This window comes from Heteronotia binoei, chromosome 21 (assembly GCF_032191835.1).
Source record: "Heteronotia binoei isolate CCM8104 ecotype False Entrance Well chromosome 21, APGP_CSIRO_Hbin_v1, whole genome shotgun sequence".
Lineage (NCBI taxonomy): Eukaryota > Metazoa > Chordata > Lepidosauria > Squamata > Gekkonidae > Heteronotia > Heteronotia binoei.
Genome location: NC_083243.1, coordinates 56,053,117 through 56,075,867, shown reverse-complemented (window position 1 = coordinate 56,075,867; position 22,751 = coordinate 56,053,117). Strand labels below are relative to the sequence as shown.

The 22,751-nt window shown below is 43.0% G+C and overlaps 1 protein-coding gene across 1 annotated transcript in view; it reads left to right on the top strand.

The window, feature by feature from the left end:
* MIPOL1 (mirror-image polydactyly 1) overlaps positions 1-22,751 on the top strand; it is a 339,211-nt gene that overhangs the window by 89,154 nt on the left and 227,306 nt on the right. The window contains exon 3 of the mRNA XM_060262096.1: positions 22,511-22,733. Within this exon, the coding sequence (XP_060118079.1) occupies positions 22,511-22,733 (223 nt within the window). The remainder of the gene's footprint in view (positions 1-22,510; positions 22,734-22,751) is intronic.

The window sequence follows — 22,751 nt, the reverse complement described above, 5'->3', positions numbered from 1 at the left end:
CTGGCCAGATATTGATGACTTAGAGTTTTGTTTGGTTTTTTTAAAAAAGTTTAGCTTCCATCTAATATTTTTATCCTTCCTTCTATCTCAGGAACTTGAAATAGTTTTCATTTATTTAGATATGTATGCTGGGCTCTCCAGATATCTGTCAGGATGGCTCCATAAGTAAGCACAATGCTATAATAATAAAAACAATATAGATTATCGGTATTAAAAATGTGCATACCTTGCTGATTCTCCTCCAGTTTATCCTGACAACAATACTGTGAGATAAGCTAGCCTGAGAATGTATAAATGACCAAAGGTCACACAGTTACCTTCATGGCTGAGCAGGGACTTGAACCCAGGGCCCTCCAGTCCTTGCCAGGCACTAATTACTGCTCCGCATTAGCTTTGACACTTAACATTCTAAGGATCCAAAGTACATGTTGTTACAGCCTACTAAGACCCCAAAGGCTTGCATGCTTCACCTGGTTGTTGGTCAGATTCCCTGGCAATAATTATTCACATTGTAAATAGGGAGGGGGGGGGAATTATTTTAAAACAATTGCAGATCAATATCCTGTATCCTAATAGCAGTCAGGGTATCTTTGGATATTTAAATCTGGTGAATGGAGCTGTGAACAGGTAGGGCAGATCTTTCTACAAACTTGAAAAGGTCCCTAGGTTTGCAGAGAAATGTGAAATCTAAAAATCTGGGCAGCATAAAAAATCCAAAAGTAATGAAAGGAGCACATTTAGCTTTATGTAACATCTGGGCTTTTTATGGAAAAAGTCCAGCAGGGACTCATTTGCATATTAGGCCACACCCCCTGACTTCACCATTGTTTCGTGCAGGGCTTTTTTTGTAGAAAAACTCCAAAGGAACTCATTTATATATCAGGCCACACCTAGGGTTGCCAATCCCCAGGTGCAGGCAGAGGTTCCCCCACTTTGGAGGCCCTCCTCCCGCTTCAGGGTCATCAGAAAGCTGGGGGAGGGAAGGGAAATGTCTGCTGGGAACTCTATTATTCCCTATGGAGACTTATTCCCATAGGAAATAATGGAGAATTGCTCCATGGGTATCTGGGGCTCAGCGGAGGCTGTGATAGCCAGCACTTCCTTTGGAGTTCAGTTATGGTTGTCACATTCTTTCTCCTGGCTCCACCCCCAAAGTCCCCAGATATTTCTTGAATTGGACTTGGCAACCCTAGCCACATCCCTGATGCCAAGCCAGCTAGAACTGCATTCCTGTGCATTCCTGCTCAAAAAAAGCGCTGTAACAGATTTCCTCAGTGGCTGTTGCTAGGCGTTCACAGCATTCCAAACTTGGCTCTGTCAGTAGTAGCTGATGGGAGGGATTAGGGCCTTTGAGAACTCATTGGAGCCAGGCCTGGGTTGGGCTGCCAGCTCCAGGTGGGGAAGTTCCTGGAGATTTTGTAATGAAGTATGCAGAGTGCAGAGTTTGGGAGAGAAGAGGCCTCAGCATGGTATAACACCTCAGAGTCCACCATCCAAAGCTATTTTCTTCAGGTAACAGATCTGTGTTGTCTGGAGTTAAATTGTAATTCTTGGGGATCTCCAGGTTCCAACTGGAGACTGACAACCCTAGGCTTGGCAGCAGCCCCTGGGAGACTTGATATCACCTGACCTGTATGACTTTGGGCCTGGCTGTTTGCTACTGTTCAACAGCATAGGGAGGCCAATATGAAAGCCAGGTTGTATAGCAGAGCTTCAGATTAGGGTCTGTGAGATCCATGTTCAGATTCCAATCTTGCCATGGAATCCAACTGGGTGACTTCGGACCAGTCACATACCAGTCTAACAGGGTTGTTGTGTAGAGGGAGAAAATAATGAAAGCTGCTTTGGTCCCCAATGTGGGGAAAGGTGGTGTATAAATGAAGTAAATAAAGAGTGAATATAGCTGAAGATGAGAAGTAGATAAAAGGTAGATTGGTGAATGGCTGAAAAGGAGATAATGAGGCATGGAGAGGATATGGAGATTGCCATATGAGGCATGGGGAGGAGGAAGAGATCAGGAAATTCCTAGACATTTGAGGGGGGAAGCCTCAGGAAATTGGGTTTTGAAGAGGGAAGGGACCCCAGAGGGGTATAATGTCATAGACTCCACCTTCCAAAGCATCCATTCCCTCCAGGGAAACTAAGGTTGCCAGCCTCCAGGTAGGGCTAGAGATCATCTGCTTTCCAGATGACAGATCAGTTCCCTGGAAGAAAATGGCTATTTTGGCATTATATCCTGCTTTATGGCATTATACCCTGCTGATGTTCTTCTCTCCCCAAACCAAACCCTCCCAGTGTGCCATCCCTAAATCTTCAGGGATTTTCCAACCTCTGCCTGACAACCCTAAGTGGGAATTGATCTCTGTAGTTGGAAGATACATTGTGATTCCAGGAGATCCCCACCTAGAGGTTGGCAAGCCTAGAAGGTCAGAAGGGAGCCAAAAAAGGGAAGAGACTATGGAGACTTTCAGGAAAAGGGAAGAGGAAATAGTGAGAGAGGGGAAAGTGAAATGCCTCATGCAAATCTTTGCAAGTTCCCACTTGTGTATGCCAATTTATGCGCTCTGTCCCTTGGTAAAGGACTGTTCTCAAGGTGTTGTCAAATAGTCACTCTCCCCATATTAAAAAGTACAGATTTCCCTGTTCCTCCACCTCAGCCAGTATTTCATAGGGTTATTACTGAAACATATCCTGATTGGCCTGGCAGTTCCCTGTTGATGCTGATAGAGGACTGCTTTGGGCTGCATCACAGTATTCTCCCTGGTCTTGCTGAGGCACTGTTTTCATCTTGTCAGATGTACTTAGCCTCCTCCTAGGCTGGTTGTGCTCTTTCTGGTTCTTGATGGTGAATTCTTAATTTCAGCCTCTCTCTCATCTAGTTTTTAGAAGGCCTCAGCTAGTACCTTTCTTGGCTGCTGCTTCCTGTAGATCTTTGGGCCTCCAAACACCTTCTAGTTGCTTCTCTGCTGCTTCTATTTTCTCTGCCTCTCTCAACTGCCATTTAAATACTCTCTCAGGAAGGTTCCATCCAAACAACTGTGGCCCAGGCAGTCTTATAATTCCAGACTCAGGCGTTCTGCTTATGGTCAGAATGCCATGACAACCCTTTCACTTGAATATCTGTCTTCTAGACTTGCAGCAGCATTCAGTACGCTTCCTCCTCATCTTTGCAATATGAGTACTTGGGTTGCCAAGGGAAAAAGTGATGGACAAACCCATAGCCATGGAGGACCTGCGGGGGCCCTGCACCCTGACTTCCTGTCACGGTGCCCTTACTCAAAACCCACAATCTTCTCTCGTTCCCCCTGCTGCTGCTTGAGGAACTGCTGGGGTGAAAATTTTGCAGGAGGGGTGTGCAGGAGCATCCACCATCCCTTCGGTGCCATTTAAAGGGTAAGCTGATCAGTGATCCCTTTAAATCATGCTGGAGGCCAGCGGCTGCTCCTGCCATGCTTCCTGCTTGATTTAAACAGTCCTCCACCCTCCATTCACATGTGGAGTACCCAGGAGCAAGTGGGGTGGGGGATCACTGCCCAGGGATCATTCTCAAGGGCTGCTGTGGTGCCTTCTCCTACCGACAAGACCAGGCCACCACTGCAGGCCACGGGGACTTTTCTGGGACATCTGCAACAGCAGCACCAGCACTCAAGAGAGGTGGTAGTGGTGGCTGCAGCTGCCCAGGTAGGCTCCAGGGAGAGTTGGGTACATCTGGGGCCAGAAGGGGGAAAGTCTCAAGCCAGCATCAGGGAGGGGGCAGCCAGAGTGGACTGCCCAGGGAGGCAGGGAGGGAGAGAGGAGAACTTGACAGCATAATCCTCCACAGCTCTCCTGGGGGAGGTTCCCACTTCCCAGGCACCCTCTACCCACCTTTGCTCAGGCAAGAGCCTCTCTGGCTGCTGTCACTCGTACCCTAGGCAGGCCACCCATCAGGAGCAGCAGGGCCCTAGTGGGCTGTGTGGGAACCCCCTCTTCAACTCGGGTAGGCAGGAGTCCAAGCAGCTTGGAGATATCTATGCAGCCCAGACTTGAGAGAGTCAAGAGTCAGATGCCTCAATGCCTGAGGGTGGGAGGGCTGGACTTGTTTCAAACTTTTCTTTTCTTTAGGGGTTTTTGTTGTTGTATTGTGTGTGTGTGTGTGTGTGTGTGTGCGCGAGCCTTGCCTGTGTTTTCCTGGAAATCCTGGCTGACTTCTGGTAAGTCATTGTGCCCTCTGACCATTCTTCATGCCCTCCCAGCCTTAGAAATCCTGGCTATAGCCCTCGCCTTGGAGTACTGGAATACTCCTACCCCACAGCAGTAACCTCCTTTTTTTAAAGCTATTCTCATAGAGCTGCGTAAAATCTGGAGCGTAACATCATGGTTGATCCTTCTGGGGGTACTAGTATGTGAATAAGCTTTGGCTTTGACCCTGCTTTCTGTCATGATGGTATATGGCTATTTTATTTAAATTTAAACTGGAAAACTGTTTCACTTACATAGACATCAGTCGGGAAATGTATGGTTCTACCTATGGTTAAGCGTATGTAAAACGTTCCTTGCATTCACATTCAAGCTCAAAGAAGGGTGAAGGAAAAAGAACACTGAAAGGATTCTAGGGAAGGGAAGAAAATATCACATTCTAATTTAAGTGTGGCAGAATGTACCTGCTCTAGCCTGCTGGCCCTATTCCATCTTAGAATCATAGAGTTGGAAGGGATCTCTAGGGTCATCTAGTCCAACCCCCTGCACAATGCAGGAAAACCACAAATACCTACCCCAAATTCACAGGATCTTCATTGCTGTCAGATGGCCATCTAGCCTCTATTTAAAAACCTCCAAGGAAGGAGAGCCCACCACCTCTCGAGGAAGCCTGTTCCACTGAGGAATCGCTCTAACGGTCAGGAAGTTCTTCCTAATGTTGAGCCGGAAACTCTTTTGATTTAATTTCAATCCATTGGTCCTGGTCCTACCTTCTCGGGCCACAGAAAACAATTTCACACCATCCTCTAGATGACAGCCCTTCAAGTACTTGAAGATAGTGATCATATCACCTCTCAGCCGCCTCCTTTCCAGGATAAACATCCCCAGCTCCTTCAACCTTTCCTCATAGGACTTGGTCTCCAGACCCCTCACCATCTTCATCACCCTCCTCTGGACCCGTTCCAGCTTGTCTATATCCTTCTTAAAATGTGGTGCCCAAAACTGAACACAATACTCCAGGTGAGGTCTTACCAGAGCAGAGTAAAGCGATACTATCACATCACGTGATCTGGACACTATACTTCTGTTGATACAGCCCAAAATTCCTTTTGCCTTTTTAGCCACCGCATCACACTGCTGACTCATGTTCAGCGTATGATCCACTAAGACCCCTAGACCTTGCCCTCCTAGAGGTTCCCAACTCCTTGGAAGGGCTTTTCTTCCACTCTTGGTTAGCCCACCTCCACCACATGATAGTTGTTGGGATTTCCCACTAGGAGGATCAGGACTCCCAGCTTCCCTTCCAAGTTCAGAAGCCCTCCCTCAGTGTCACCCACTGCCCAGTGCCTGGTCACCATGAGGACAGTTTTAATGCTTTGGGCACCCTTGGAGGAATAGCCGCTTGCCAACTGACTGCTTTGCCCCTGGCTCCCCTTTTCAGATAGCATGTTTGAGATGGTGGTGGTCTATGTGGTACTGAGAACTACTCCCAGCATCAAAAGTTATAAAATATTTATTAAAAAGAAAGTGTTTACAATCATACTTATAGCACAGCACCAGACTAAGCAAGGAATCCAAAAGACATTGGTAAAAATGCAAACCCTCTCTCCCTTTCATCATCATCATAATCTTGCCCAATCCCTGGTACTGCTGGACTCTGGGTGATGTACAAGTCTATAAGCAAACCTACAAGTCAAACATTAACTTTAAAACATCCTAAAATCAAATGGCAATAATTAATCCCAGTTCAGACTGCCAACTATTTTGCAGGCGGGGGAGGAGGCAAGTCATCTAGAGCAGGGGTCTCAGAGTGGCCCACAATCTCCTTTACCTTCCTCCCCCACTACAGACACCCTGTGAGGTGGATGGGGCTGAGAGAACTCTCCCAGAGGCAAAACTTAGAGGCATAATGAGAAGTATTCTATGGGCAAAACTGCTAGAAGGGAAAGGAGCAAATAAGAGGTGGGCTCTCCTAAAACAAGAGCTCTTGCAAGTTCAAGCCATCACTATTCCAACAAGGAGGAAATGTGAAAGGGGATCCAAAAAGCCAATGTGGATGAACAGAGAACTCCAGTATCTGAAAAGGGAGAAAAAGGAAATGTTCAAGAAGTGGAGGCAGGGACTTGCCTATAAATAAGAGTATCTGTGGGTTGCTAAGCACTGTAGGTCAGCCATCAGAGTGGCCAAAGCTCATGGTGAGCTAAAGCTGGCCAGGGAGGCTCACTACAACAAGAAAAACGTATTGCAGATATGTGAGGAGCAAACAAGATAAATGAGGCTTTGGGCCCACTATTGGGTGAAAATGGAGAAACTGACAGAGGACAGAGAGAAAGAAGAAAGACTTAACACCTATTTTACCTCAGTTTTTTTCCTGAAGAAGAGTACAGGCTCATCTAGTGATGGTAGTAGGCAAGGCATGGCGCTGTTTGACATGGACAGAGTGGTAGTTAAGAAGCACCTGGCTGCGTTGAATGACTACAAATCCCGGGCCAGATAGCATCCAAGAGTGCTCAAAGAACTTTCTAGAGAGCTTTGTTAATTGTCTTCCAGATGTCTTGGAGGACAGGAGATGTGCCTCAAGCCTGGAGGAGGGCAAATGTCATCCCAATTTTAAAAAAAGGGAGGAGGGATGACCCAGGGAACTATAAGCTAGTAAGTCTGACCTTTGTCCCAGGCAAGATACTGGAGCAGATTTTGAAGGGATCAATCTGCAAGCACCTAAAGAACAACGCAGTCCAGGGAAATCAACACAGATTTGTCCCCAACAAGTCCTGCCAGACCAACCTCATTTCCTTCTTTGGAGTGACGAGCTTACTGGATCAAGGGAATGTTGTTGATGTTGTTTATCTGGATTTCAGTAAAGCTTTTGGCAAGGTTCCTCATGATGTTCTGATGAGTAAACTAGAGGACTGTGGACTGGACTTTAGAATAGTTAGGTGGATAGGGAACTGGTTGGAGAACTGCACTCTTAGAGTAGTTCACAATGGCATTTCATTTGAATGGAGGGAAGTATCCAGTGGGGTGCCACAGGGCTCAGTTTTGGGCCGGTACTTTTCAGTATTTTTATCAGTGATCTGGATGAGGGTGTGGAGGGCCTATTTTTTACATTTGCAGATGACACCGAATTGGGAGGAGTAGCAAATACACCAGAAGATAGAGTTAGAATGTAACAAGATCTGAACATACTGGAAAAGTGGGTGGAAGTGAACAAGATACAATTTAACAAGGATAAGTGCCAAATTCTACATTTCAATTAAAAAAATGAGAAATATGCATACCTGGTGGGGGATACACTTCTTAGTAGCATTGTATGGGAGCAAGATCTTGAGATGTGGTTGGACCATATAAGCAACCAGTGTGATGCAATGACAAAAAAGGCAAATGTCATCTTGGAGTATTCAACAGAGGCATAACATCCATATCACGGTAATAGTTCTGCTGTACACTGCATTAATCAATCCACACCTGAAGTATTGTGTGCAGTTCTGGAGGCCTCACTTCAAGAAGAATTTGGAAAAACTGAGTGGGTGCAGAGGAGAGCAATGAGTATGATCAGGGGCCTGGAGACCAAGCCCTATGAGGAAAGCCTGAGGGGCTTGGGAATGTTCAGACTGGAGAAGAGGAGGTTGAGGGTGGACATGATTGCTCTCTATAAGTATTTGCAGGGCTGTCACTTGGTGGAGGGCAAGGAGTTGTTCCTGTTCAGAGCAGAGGAGAGGACTTGTAATAATGCATTTAAATTAAGGGTGGGAAACTATCGACTGAATATTGGGGAAAACTTTTTTACAGCAATTGTTGTTCAACAGTGAAATCAGCTACTGAGGGAGGTGCTGGGCTTCCCTTCACTGGCAATCTTTAAGCAGCAACTGGATGAACACTTATCAGGGATGCTGTAAGCTGATTCTGCATTGAACATGGGGTTGGACTAGATGGCCTCTATGGCCCATTCCAACTCGATGATTCTGGTTCTCTACAGAGTTCCCCTACCTTAAAGATTTCTCCAGCTCTCCCAGGCAAGTACATGGTCAATGGCTGCCTGCTTGCAGCCCGCAGCTAAGAATTCTCATGCATACAGCATCCCAAAGAAAAGGATTTTCTTCCTCCTGCAAGACGTTTTTGTCATCTCTACTACAGTGGTAGAGCCACCCACTTGACCACAATCAGCCCAAGTCAAGGAAGCTTTTCCTATAATCTTCAGAAAGTTCCTTGCTCCAGCCTCTTTAGAATTTAGCACCCCCCAACTCTCTGTTCCCTGCTTGAAGATGGGGGGGAGGGAGAAAGGGGGAAGTTGAGCATTCCATTGTCTAGACCCATTAGCATTTGCATAAAGGTGGGGTGAGGTAAAAGCAAACTGACTTCCTCCTCTGCCTAGAGGGGGGGAAACCGTTAGAATGCCAAGTATAGACTTTGTCCCTTGCTAGCCTCCCAGGAGAGCATGCATTTCTTCACAATAAGATATACTTCAATGAGGATATGGGAGGGATGGTGGCTCAGTGGTAGAGCATCTGCTTGGTAAGCAGAAGGTTCCAGGTTCAATCCCCAGCATCTTCCAACTAAAAAGGGTCCAGGCCAATAGGCTTGAAAAACCTCAGCTTGAGACCCTGGAGAGCCGCTGCCACCCCGAGTAGACAATACTGACTTTGATGGACCGAGGGTCTGATTCAATATAAGGCAGCTTCACATGTTCATATCAATTAATTTCCAATGATTTTACCACCCTTAACTACTTTGGGTTCCCATTGTGGAGAAAAGTGGAGTATAAATGAAGTGATTTTAAAAAAAATTAAAATGAGTATATAAAAAGGTGACAGCAAAATTTTGAAAAATTAAGAATGGTATGATTTTATATATCTAAAGGTCTGGTCAAAGTTCTTGCTTGCTCTTGGAAACCAAACAACATGGCTGCACCTTTGGAATTATAGTTAGTATTTTTAGGTTAAATTGTTTTTGTTCTTTTACATATTTAGGTTTCCCCCATATTTCCTCCAAGCAACTCAGGGCAACTTAAATAATCTTCTTTTCCCTATTTTATCCTTTATAGCTTGGTTGGTCTGAAACAATGACTGGTCCAAGGTTACCCTGTTAGTTTTCAAGGTGGAATAGGGATTTGAACACAGGTCTCCCTAGTCGAGGTCTAGCAATGTAATCACTATACCAAGTGGCTCTTTTCCACTCTCTGCCCTCCATAGTCTTCCTTTTCCAGCCCCACCACTCCACAAAACACCTTTGAATCTTTCAGAATATTATGAGGGATGAGGAGACTAATAACTTCTTCCCAATCTGGAGCACTGCAATACTGAAAGATTTAAAAAAAAAAAAAATTATGCAGCATATTGAAAAGAGAGGAGCCGTGTATTACCAGTTCTAGCTGCTTATTCCCATGATTTATGTAAGATTATATTCTTTATTGCTCTGTCCACCATTATTTTTCATTTGGGCTATATGGCTCTGAACTGCCATTATTGTTTCTCTTTAGACTCTCACATATTGCGTGCTTCCAAATAAGGTTTAAAAAAATTATTGTGTAGAATACAAACATCTGGCTTTTGCTTATAAACCTTCACTAATAGTATTTTAAGATCTAGAAGCATAATCAGTCCAGCTTTAGTACAGTTACGATGAGCAAAGACATAACAAATTTTTCATTAAAAACCAGTTCATGTCCCCTAGGGAGATGCCTTAGAAATGAGATGAGGATCCGAGATTTCTCCTGCATTTTTAATAGACTGTTTTCACCAGAATGATGTTTGTTGGTTCATTATTGTCTAAAGTAGCCTTAATTTTATTATGATGCATGCTTAAAAGTACAGTAGTTCTCATATTTTTGGTCACTTCCCATATTCTACCTACACATGGTAAAATTTTATATCAAAATGTTAATATATGAATAAATTTGCGTAACAGAGGATTTCTGTTTAATTAAAGGGTCTCTAGAGACATGACCTTGCTCCAGATTAAAAAGAAAGAAATTTATCTAATTAAGATTTGGATAAATGATGAGAACATATATAACATGAGTGTGGACTGCCTACTGACACAGTAGCAAAACCAAACCAAAATATAATAGGTATTACTCTCTTCCTCCTATGCTTATTTAGACAACTGAAATGCTAGTTTGTCTGAATAAAAGTCCACCAGCCGTTGTGCTCTCAGATTATGTAATAAATCCATATTGATTGTAATGATAGCTTGAACCCCCTATTTAGACTAACCTGAATTACAACAAGAGATAAACAGAATATTTACTCATCCCTTATGAGCTGCTGCTGATATGTAAATTTATTCTTTGACTTTGCACAAATATACTTTTGAGCTACTGCTTAAACACTTCAAGGTCCTTAACCAAACAATTTTAATGATGCCTCCAATAATATGAAAGTGTGACATTTGGTTGAATACCTTGTGCAGTTGTGATACTGCAAGAAAGTGTAAACAACCCCCACACCCCACCCTGAGACACATCAAGACATTGTGCAACACCTAGATAATTTATAATTTTACTGTTTATATCCATCTTGACATTTTTTATCTGCCAAAGGCAGGTTTCATTTGGATTCTTAATCTGAGATTTATTTGGTGGATCTGGAAGTCATAGCTGGAGTTCCCACAGGAAATGGTCCATCTACCAACAGATTAAATGGCAGTCCTGCAGTTGTTAAGGGAGCTCTCCGTTTAACACGCATGCATACTCATTCAGTCAGCACTGTGGAGAAAAATTAAAGTAGTAACCCAGGTTTAGGAACAATGTAGCTAAAAAGTCCCATATTTGCTAAATGACAAAGGGTTATACAGCAGCATTTTCATTTTATTATTCGTACTTGAATTTCTTGTTTGCTTTGTTGAGTCTGCTGACGAATACTAATAAATGCCTGCAACAATCCAGACGGGAGATGCCTGGCAACAAAGCTATGCGGTGGACCTCCCTGATCTTCTCCAGTTCACAACCTGACCTTTTGAAAAATTGCCTGGGCTAAGCTGCAGAATTTGGGTGTAATGGTTATTGTTAACTCCAGCTTTAGGATTTATTAATTTGTGTGATCAAGACTTACCTATACTTCAAAGTTTCAAAAGACCAAACACAATCATCCATCCATTAGAACTAACATTGTGTTTCATTGAAATCCCCCTTTACTATCTGTCTAGCAATCCTGCTGTTTGGGGGGGGGGGGGGCAGAATCTCAAACATGTCTTTAGAGCACAGGCAAAAATATATGTCCAAGTCAAACTGATTTATATTTCAAAATCTATGGCTTGAAAATAATAGCATGTGCAGAATTTTAAACAAATACCTAAGGAATCCAGTGATATTTACACAGTGGGTGCTTAATGATCACAGCTGACATTGAGTACCATATTATGATTAACTATCTATGAGAAGTGGTTATCTAATGCCGTATCTGCCAAAATGGAAAAAACAAACAAACATTTTTTCTGGAGTAGGAGAAAAATTATTATTAAACTAAAGTCTTTAGGGGATTCTTTGCAATGCCTTTCTGTTGTTTTCCCAACAGCTTATAGATGCACTTCATTTGCATTACTGTGCATGGGTAGCAAAATAAAAACATGAACAACATTAGCATCAAAGAAAGGTTTGATGTACACCTTCAAGAGTACACAAATCAAAATTTCAAAAAGGTAGACAAGACAGGGAGAAGCAAGTGGATGAATGTGAACAGATGAAGTCACAAAACTTGTTGGTGACAAACATTCAGATTAAGTACTGGCAAAAGACAGAAGGACCAAAATAGAGCACTACAGGTACATTTAGTTTGCAGAAGATTGTATCTATTCAAAACACACATTTGGGATTAACTGTTGGAAAACATCCTCTGACAAAGTGGCTTGGATATGCAGCTGTACATCAGATAGAAAGTTCATGTACACATTTTTATTGTGTAGATGGGTTTTTATATAGGGGCATTTCAAACAAGCAGTTCTGTTTACATATTCTTATGTGGTATCACTGGATAGTAGACTCGTGTGTGACTTTTGTTATTAAGAAAATGGGGTGTTTTGTAACTATTATACTAAACTGAAAAAGTTAAACAAATTCTCCATCTAAAAGGCCTATAACAAAAAATAGCCTATGATTTTCCTTCATTTTGGTCTCTTTCTTTCATTATTGCTATCTTGCCTCTCTCCGATTCTACTGATTAAACTTTTACAAGTGCCTTTAATTGCCTCAAAATTGTCTTTAATCTTTCTGTCATTTGATATGTGAATGTCTCACAATGTGCTACAGTCCCCATGAGATTCATCTAGTTTGGGTGGAAAAGCATAAAGGTATAGACCAATGAGATTGGGGCAGGGGGACTTCCTTTGAAATCAGTGATAAAAAACAATTAAATAGAGCTATGAAAGTGAAACAATAATAAAAAAAACCTAATAACAAAAAAGACCCTTTTAAAATTAATAACAAAAATGAAAAGAAATTAAAAACAAAGTCCCCATGCGCAAATCTAATGGGTAATGTCAGAGATCCCAAGGTGGGGGGAGGATGTAATTCAGGGGTGTCAAACTCATTTGTTATGAGGGTTGGATCTGACATAAATGAGACCTTGTTGGGTCGGCCCATGTTGTGCTGGGCCATATGTTTACCTATTTAAGATTAGGTAGCAGAGATATAAACTTTATAAAGGTCACAGAAAACACAAAGATTTTTTTAACAAAAAATAAAAATAAAACATGCTTAAAACATTAGCACTCTTTGAAAGTGCTTTCTTTGTATTTCTCCCATATGATCCGGGGAACTGGGCAAAAGAAGCTCTGGCTGTTTCCTTCCTTCCCCAAAGGAACAGGAGGGAGAGGAGCCTCAGTCAATAAAAGGAAGAGAGGCTTGGATCAGTAGCTCTGCTGTGAAATTGAGAGAGCCTGGCAAAGTGAACTCTCCCCCCCCCCACTTCCTCCGCAAGGGAGGAGCCCCCGTCAATGCAGAAAATAGATGTTTTGCTCTGTAACTCCTGTGTGATTGAGCAAGTGTTGCAAAGTAAGCTGTTATGCAGAAGGAAGCAAGAGAAAAGGAGAAGGAAGCAGATAACAGCCAGTTGCTTGGGGGCCTGATAGCCCTCCAGGTGCCTGATTTGGCCCCCGGACTGCATGTTTGACACCCTTGATGAATTACTGGAAAACATGATCAGAGTTCCAGAAAAACATAATCTACTTTCATAATTGAGTGATACAATTCTGTGGGATGGCTCTATAACATGCTAGTTTGAACATTTGAATTGATTCAGAGTTCTTTGTATGGCATGTCAGAAGTTAAGGAAGACTCAGCATGGGTTGATGAACACAAGTTATTGAGGAAGACTCAGCATGGGTTCTGTAAGGGAAAATCTTGTCTCGCTAACCTGTTAGAGTTCTTTGAGGGGGTGAGCAAATATGTGGACAAAGGGGACGCAATAGATGTTGTTTGCCTTGACTTCCAGAAAGCTTTTAACAAGTTCCTCATAAAGGCTCCTTAGTAAGCTCGAGAGTCATGGAGTAAAAGGACAAGTCCTCTTGTGGATCAAAAACTGGCTAATTAATAGGGAGCAGAGAGTGAGTATAAATGGGCAATTTTCGCAGTGGAAGATGGTAAGCAGTGGGGTGCCACAGGGCTCAATACTGAGTCCCATGCTCTTTAACTTGTTCATTAATGATTTGGAGTTGGGAGTAAGCAGTGAAGTGGCTAAGTTTGCAGAAGACAGTAAATTGTTCAGGGTGGTGAAAACCAGAGAGGATTGTGAGGCACTCCAAAGGGATCTGTTGAGGCTGGGTGAATGGGTGTCAGCGTGGCAGTTGAGGTTCAGTGTGGCCAACTGCAAAGTAATGCACATTGGGGCCAAAAATCCTAGCTATAAATACAAATTGATGGGGTGTGAACTGGCAGAGACTGACCAAGAGAGATATCTTGGAGTCGTGGTAGATAACTCACTGAAAATGTCGAGACAGTGTGCAATTGCAATAAAAAAGGCCAATGCCATGCTGGGAATTATTAGAAAGGGAATTGAAAACAAATCAGCCAGTATCATAATGCCCCTGTATAAATCGATAGTGCGGCCTCATTTGGAATACTGTGTACAATACTGTGTACTGAACCTCAAAAAAGATGTTATAGTATTGGAAAAGTGTAGAAAAGGGCAACTAGAATGATTAAAGGATTGGAACACTTTCCCTTTGAAGGAAGGTTAAAATGCTTGGGGCTCTTTAGCGTGGAGAAACATCGACTGCGGGGTGACATGTCTGATAGAAGTTTACAAGATTATGCATGGGATAGAGAAGGTAGAAAAAGAAGTACTTTTCTCCCTTTCTCACAATACAAGAACTCGTGGGCATTCAATGAAATTGCTGAGCAGTCGGGTTAGAATTGATAAAAGGAAGTACTTCTTCACCCAAAGGGTGATTAACATGTAGAATTCACTGCCACAGGAGGTGGTGGAAGCTATAAGCATAGACAGCTTCAAGAGGTGAATAGGCGTATGAAGCAGAGGTTCATCAGTGGCTATTAACCTCAGCTTATTGTTGGAACTCTCCGTCAGGGGCAGTAATGCTCTGTATTTTTGTGCTGGGGGGCACAGTGGAAGGGCTTCTAGCCCCACTGGTGGATCTCTTGATGGTTTTTGTTTGTTTTTTTGCCACTGTGTGACACAGAGTGTTGGACTGGATCGGCCATTGGCCTGATCCAACATGGCATTTCTTATGTTCCTAATGTTCTAAGTGTTATAAAATTACGCATCTCTCCATAACTGTTTCTATCTTTTGGAGGAACTCTGTGAAAGGGTATCTTATGCAGAATTAAACCTACAGAGAATGTCTTCTCATGGTCGACCAAACTTGAAACAAAAAGTTGGAGAATTTACACATGGCCATGTTTGATACAATTGCAATATGACCCAATTCATTTTTGTATAATTGGAATTGCATCTTAGAATCACATTTCAGTGCTTTAATGACAAATAAGAATCTTGTCAATCTATTTTGCATTTTCTTTTTTTACTTTCTGGTTGATGACATACCTATACTGATTAGTCCTGTTCAACAGATTCTTTTTTTCATATTACCTACCTAAACCCAGCGCTTACCTGATAGCATAGAAGGCTGAAGAAATACAGCAAGCAAGAGAGAGAGAAACATGATGCACAAAAGACATCTATGACTAAGAAAACTTGCTATTCAAAGACTTGTCAGTAGTGGGGGGTGGGGAAGCAGATTTAGTAAATGTTATACACCATAAGTGTCTTCAAGAGATGCAGAAAATATTGCTTTTCTCTTTTACCTGAGTGTCAGACTGATCATGATAATACATGGACAAAAGCATGTCCTATGTGTATCTGCAATTAAATAGTGAAAGGAAGACAGTCCTTCTTTACTTCTTACTGTTTTTACAACCAAAGTTATTAACAACAGACCCTTATCCCACATAAAAACCTTGAATTAGTTATCATGTAGTTTAATGGCAGCTGCCAGGAATTTTGCCACACAGAGAGTAGTTTGTTTATCTTTAGGGGGGAGGGCAGTCCATATTGTCATAGTTCATATCATTTTTGTAAGGGTTGACTTATCAAGGAAGAATCCAGGCAGACAAGGGGTATTTACAACAAATGATCATGTATAAATCTACTGAATATATTACTCATTTCCATTTCCATTATGTCTATAATATAGAGAACATAGCCTGAGAAAAATTTTTTGTCATAGTGCTAGAAGAGCGTTAGTAGCAGGGGTGGGGGGTGTCATTGCTATTCCTCCCTCAGGAAAACAGAGCACAACTACTTCAAGTAGATTTTTGAGGAATTCTGAGTATTCTTGGATTAGCATTTGATTGTCTGCTTTGCTTGCAGAGAACTGCCCTGCAGCTGTTTAATGTGTATCCTAAACTAACACTCATGAAGGATAATATCCTCATGTATCTGTTAGGGGAAAACCATTGAGTTATTCCTCCCTCAGGAGTTGCATCCATATAGTAAAAACTACATAAAAGACAAACACACAGCCTTGTACATTTTCCTTTGAGATAACTTTAAAATTTTCAAGTAATGTTTGGAGATCAGCAAGATTTGAGTCTAGTAGCACCTTAAAGGCCAACAAGATTTTCAGGGTATAAGCTTTTAATAGTCAATTTGATATCTGCAATAAGTAAATCAAATTAAAATTAAAGCAAAATAGGCTTGCTTTGTTATCCCTAAACTGCCAGTCACTCTTGATACAGTACATGAACTGTAGGTCCCTTGGCTCCTGTCCGGTCTGTATTGGACCATTTTTTTTTTAATTTTGAAATAATTATTTTTAACATACACCAAACCAATATGTCAATACATTAAAACAGCTTATGGAATGACAAATACAAACGTTGATAACAGAATGCAGAGAACGATATGTGCTACAGATAAGATATAAATAAGGAATGACATGTATTGGACCATGTTCAGTAACTCAGGAAGAGGTTGACAGGATTCTGGCTGCTGTAAAGCCCACCACTTGCCTTCTGGATCCTTGTACCACATGGCTGGTGAAGGCTGGCAGAGATGGTGATGGTATATGGGTCACCTGGGAAATATTATCAAGTTATCTCTTTCAGGGAGGTTTCCCAGTTCTTTAAAGGGAGCTGTGGTGGGACCACTCTTGAAGAACATAAGAGAAGCCATGTTGGATCAGGCCAATGGCCCATCCAGTCCAACACTCTGTGTCACACAGTGGCCAAAAAAAAAAAAGGTGCCATCAGAAGAAAATATCATCTTCAATAAACTAATAAGTCACCGGGTCCGGATGGCATACATCCGAGAGTTCTGAAGGAACTCAAAGTTGAACTTGTGGATCTTCTAACAAAAATCTGTAATCTTTCATTGAAATCTGCCTCCATTCCTGAGGACTGGAAGGTAGCAAATGTCACCCCCATCTTTAAAAAAGGTTCCAGAGGAGATCCGGGAAATTACAGGCCAGTCAGTCTGACTTCAATACCGGGAAAGTTGGTAGAAACCATTATCAAGGACAGAATGAGTAGGCACATTGATGAACACGGGTTATTGAGGAAGACTCAGCATGGGTTCTGCAAGGGAAGATCTTGCCTCACTAACCTGTTGCATTTCTTTGAGGGGGTGAACAAACATGTGGACAAAGGAGACCCGATAGATGTTGTTTACCTTGACTTCCAGAAAGCTTTTGATAAAGTTCCTCATCAAAGGCTCCTTAGAAAGCTTGAGAATCATGGAGTAAAAGGACAGGTCCTCTTGTGGATCAAAAACTGGCTGAGTAATAGGAAGCAGAGAGTGAGTATAAATGGGCAGTCTTCGCAGTGGAGGACAGTAAGCAGTGGGGTGCCACAGGGCTCGGTACTGGGTCCCATGCTCTTTAACTTGTTCATAAATGATTTAGAGTTGGGAGTGAGCAGTGAAGTGGCCAAGTTTGCGGATGACACTAAATTGTTCAGGGTGGTGAGAACCAGAGAGGATTGTGAGGAACTCCAAAGGGATCCGTTGAGGCTGGGTGAGTGGGCGTCAACGTGGCAGATGCGGTTCAATGTGGCCAAGTGCAAAGTAATGCACATTGGGGCTAAGAATCCCAGCTACAAATACAAGTTGATGGGGTGTGAACTGGCAGAGACTGATCAAGAGAGAGATCTTGGGGTCATGATAGATAACTCACTGAAAGTGTCAAGACAGTGTGCGTTTGCAATAAAAAAGGCCAACGCCATGCTGGGAATTATTAGGAAGGGAATTGAAAACAAATCAGCCAGTATCATAATGCCCCTGTATAAATCGATGGTGCGGTCTCATTTGGAGTACTGTGTGCAGTTCTGGTCGCCACACCTCAAAAAGGATATTATAGCTTTAGAGAAGGTGCAGAGAAGGGCAACTAGAATGATTAAAGGGCTGGAGCACTTTCCCTATGAAGAAAGGTTGAAACGCTTGGGACTCTTTAGCTTGGAGAAACGTCGACTGCGGGGTGACATGATAGAGGTTTACAAGATAATGCATGGAATGGAGAAAGTAGAGAAAGAAGTACTTTTCTCCCTTTCTCACAATACAAGAACTCGTGGGCATTCGATGAAATTGCTGAGCAGACAGGTTAAAACGGATAAAAGGAAGTACTTCTTCACCCAAAGGGTGATTAACATGTGGAATTCACTGCCACAGGAGGTGGTGGCGGCCACAAGTATAGCCACCTTCAAGAGGGGTTTAGATAAAAATATGGAGCACAGGTCCATCAGTGGCTATTAGCCACAGTGTATGTGTGTATATAAAATTTTTTGCCACTGTGTGACACAGAGTGTTGGACTTGATGGGCCGTTGGCCTGATCCAACATGGCTTCTCTTATGTTCTTATGTTCTTATCCTTGGATCCTGCAGATCCAGCCAACTATTGCCCAGCCTCAAAACTCCCATTCCTGGGTAAGGTAGTTGAGTGAGCTGTCCAGGCTTTCCTGAATGACTCCTCTCTTGGATCCATTTTAGTCTTACTTTCACTCTGGCTATGGGAGTGACAGTGCTTGTCGCCCTCACAGATGACCTTCAGAGACACCTGGATTGAGACAGATCATTGCCGCTGTTGTTACTTGATCTAACAGTAGTGTTTGACATGGTCAATTATAGTTTTATGACCCACTGCCTTGCTGATGTGGAGATACAAGGAACTGCCTTGTAGTAGCTCATCTCTTTTCCCCAAGCTTGGGGAAAGAGGGTGGTGCTTGGGGAGCGGGTTTCACCATGTTACCTTCTGGTATGTGGCATCCTCCAGGGGGCAATCCTTCCCCCTATGTTCCTTAACATCTATATGTACTCTCTCTCCCAGTTGGCCAAGAGCTTTTGGCTGGGTTGTCACCAGTATGTTGATGACACCCAGCTATATCTGTTGATGGATGGCTGCCTGTATAATTTCCCAGAGGTTCTGGCCACGAAACTGGAGGCCATGGCTGACTGGTTAAAGCAGAGCCAACTGAAATCAAATTAATCTAAGATGGAGGTCCTGTGCCTGAGCTGCAGGGGAATAGAATTAAAGATCCAGTTCCCCACCCTTGATGGAATGTTTTTAATGCATCTGTGCCAATGGTGAGAAGTTTAGGCATGGTCCTGGATGCCTTACTTTCAGTGGAGGCCAAGGTCATAAACATCACCAGATCAGCCTTTTATCATCTCCAGCTTGTCAAGCAATTGGCTTCATACGTCTCCCCTTGTGACTCAGCCACAGTGATTTATGCAATGTTCACTTTCCAGCTAGCCTGCTCTGTGTAGGGCTGCCCTTAAGACTGACCCAGAAACTTCAGCTGGTTCAAAATGCAGCTGTGTGTATCCTTACAGCTCACCTGTGTGAGCACATGTACAACCAGTGCTATGCCAGCTGCATTGGCTTCCAGTAGAGTACCAGATCAAGTTTAAGGTTATGGTATTAACCTTCAAGGTCCTATGCAGTCTGGGACCACCATATTTGCAGGACTGTTCCCACTATGTCCCCCAAAGAGCCCTGTGTTCTTTAGATCAACATCCACTGGTGATCCCCAGCCCAAGAGATATCTGCTTAGCCTTGACCAAAGCCAGAGCTTTTGGTGCTCTGGCCTGATGGAACACTCTCCCAAGTGAAATGAGTACACTGAGGGTTTTGTTACAATTCCATAGGGCCTATAAAATGAACTTTTGGTTGATTTGGCAGATAAAATGCCAGGCCTCTGGTTGAAAAGGCGGATATTAAATTGCACTCCACCCATGTGTTCCCTCTACTGGCACTATCTGTAAACATTAATTTTATGCTGCTACTGGTGGTAGTCTTACCACTTGTTAAAATCCAAAACATCTGAGTATGGAAATTCCTTGAAAACACTTTAACCACATTGAAGCCATCTTGTAATTTATGTTATAGTGGTATTATATTAAATTTTATTGTATTATGTTTTTAAAAAATTAAACTTTTTATATTTATATAATAAGCCCTACTTGCAGGAGAGGGTGAGATAAAAAGCAAATAAATAAATAATGTATATGAATTATATATTCTGAAGCTGTAGTTGTTACCTGTGGGGCATCTCCCTAATGATGCAGGGCTACTGGGTGGAAGAGGGGAGTCACAATGTGTGATGTATATATCTTTCATCCTGACAGTGCTCCCTTTGCCCAGTTCACATATCATAACCTGATTTCTGTCTAGGTAACACTATGCACATATGCTGCTAGATAACCAGAGCTGGGCAACAAATGGATTTCTTCCTACTAATGAGTATGTTCAGATGGTCATGAAATGGTATCCCTTAAGGTTGCAATTGATTCAGTGGGACTTGTGTAGAAGAACTTTCTGGTTAATTGTGACATTAACAGGGTTTTTTTTTTTTTTGTAGTAGGAATTGCTTTGCATGTTAAGCCTCACCCCTTGATGCAGTCAATTCTCCAAGAGTTTACAGGGCTACAGAGGATTGGTTACATCAAGGGTGTATCCAATCCTCTGATGGACGGCCGACCTGGCAGTGTTGCAGCCAGTCTGGGCCTAGCGCTGCAAGCCGTGGCAGGTTGGCTCAGGCTAAGTTGAAGTTGAATCCAGCAAAGACAGAGGTCCTCTGCCTGAGCCATGGCGGGTTGGGAAGGGAAATCCCCCTACCAGTTTTTAATGGTGCATCATTGGATACAATGCGCAAGGTCAAGAGCTTGGGGGTGCTACTGGAACCTTCCTTGTCAATGGAGGCCCAGATAGCAGCCACTGCTAAATCCGCCTTTTTTCATCTTAGGCGGGCGAGGCAGTTGGCTCCCTTCCTGGAGTGTGATGACCTGGCAACAGTGATCCATGCAATGGTCACCTCGAGGTTAGACTACTGTAATGCCCTCTACATGGGGCTGCTCCTGTGCCGAACCTGGAAATTGCAGCTAGTGCAGAACGTGGCAGCCAGGCTGTTATTGGGACTCCCTAAGTGGGAGCACATATAGCCAAGGGTACTGGCTGCCAATTGTGTATCGGATTCATTACAAGGTGCTGGTTATTATCTTTAAAGCCCTATATGGCCGAGGACCTGCATACCTTAGGGACCGTCTCTCCTAGGGTTGCCAAGTCCAATTCAAGAAATATCTGGGGACTTTGGGGTGGAGCCAGGAAACATTGGGGTGGAGCCAGGAGCAAGGGTGTGACAAGCATAATTGTCCCCCGAAAGAGCCCCCGAAACCTCCAGATCAATTCCCCATTATACCCTATGAGAATCGATCTCCACACAGGGAATAATGAAGTGCTCAGCAGATGTCCCCCGCCCCCCCACCCCATTTCTGGTGACTCTGAAGTGAGGAATTGGCCTCTCTACTCACGAGTTGTGGTCAACTTCTTCCGAGTAACACAGACACACCATCCCAAGAGGAAGCCTTTCCAATCAGAGACTGGAATCTCCAGAGGGGGAAAGTCACATGGTGGCTTTGGGGGCGGGGCTTCCCCCTGCTGGCCAGCTGAATGGGGGTGGGAAGGAACTGGGAAAGTGGAAGAACCCCTGCTGGGACCTGGGGATTGGCAAGCCTAGTCTCTCCCCATATGTTCCCCAGAGGGTACTGAGATCTGGCTCGCAAAACCTATTGACAGTCCCTTTGCCGAAGGAGGCCAAACTGAAAGTTATGAAAGAAAGGGCCTTTTCGATCACAGCTCCCCACTGGTGGAACCAATTACCAGAAGAGGTGTGGGCCTTGCAGAACCTTAACCAGTTCTGCAGGGCCTGCAAGACTACCCTCTTTCAGCTGGCTTTTTCTTAATGTGGAATTTATTGTGCCGTCATGTAAAATTGTGTCAAGATGAGTAACATCGAGATTGTAGCACCGAATTTGTTGGTTTTAAATTTGATGGTTTTAATGTAAATTTAATTGAGTAATATATAATTGCTATGTAATTCGTGTATTTTTAAGATACTGAAATGGGCGTTTGAGAGAGACCTTGGCTGGAAATTTCAGTTGGCTTATGAGGAAGGTGCAGGAGCAGTGGAATGCAATTAAAAACCGGTGGTTGCGTGAAGGCAAGAATTTTTCCTTCGGAAGCCAACAAGCAACAGAGGGACTCCTTTGGAACTTTGTTGTTGAGTCTTAGTACTCTCTTTGTGAAATTAAGAGACTTTGAGGGGTCCTCCCTGAAATATTACATTTGAGACTTTTGTTTGGCTAAAATGTTCTGAATTTATGATGACCTTTGTATGTTCTTCATAATATATTTAATTTGTACTAACTATTTAAGAGAGTGATTTGCACAATATTTTTGGCATATTTGTATTTTGTATATTGTGCTGCCATTGTCTTTTTCATTTTTCATATGACAGTTAAGCTGGCATTAAAAAAAAATCATTTTCAACAGTAGATAGCCTTGGTTATATGCTCTTTAATTAAACAGTAAAATGTTGCTGTTTTCGAAATAGGGAGTCTTGACCTGGAGCAGAATTCCAAAGAAAGGAAAGGCGGATCTTTTCTTGATTACCTGCATTTTCAAAGTTCTTCAGCAAGATCTCAGCAAAGAAGAGAACTGGCTACAAACTGTGAACAAACACAACTGTTAGGTCAGATGACTGCAAGCTTAAGTAGCATGCAAACTACTGACCAAACTTTGCATCTGAATAATATTACTACCCCTTCAGGGTCAAGGTAAGCAAACTGTTCGTT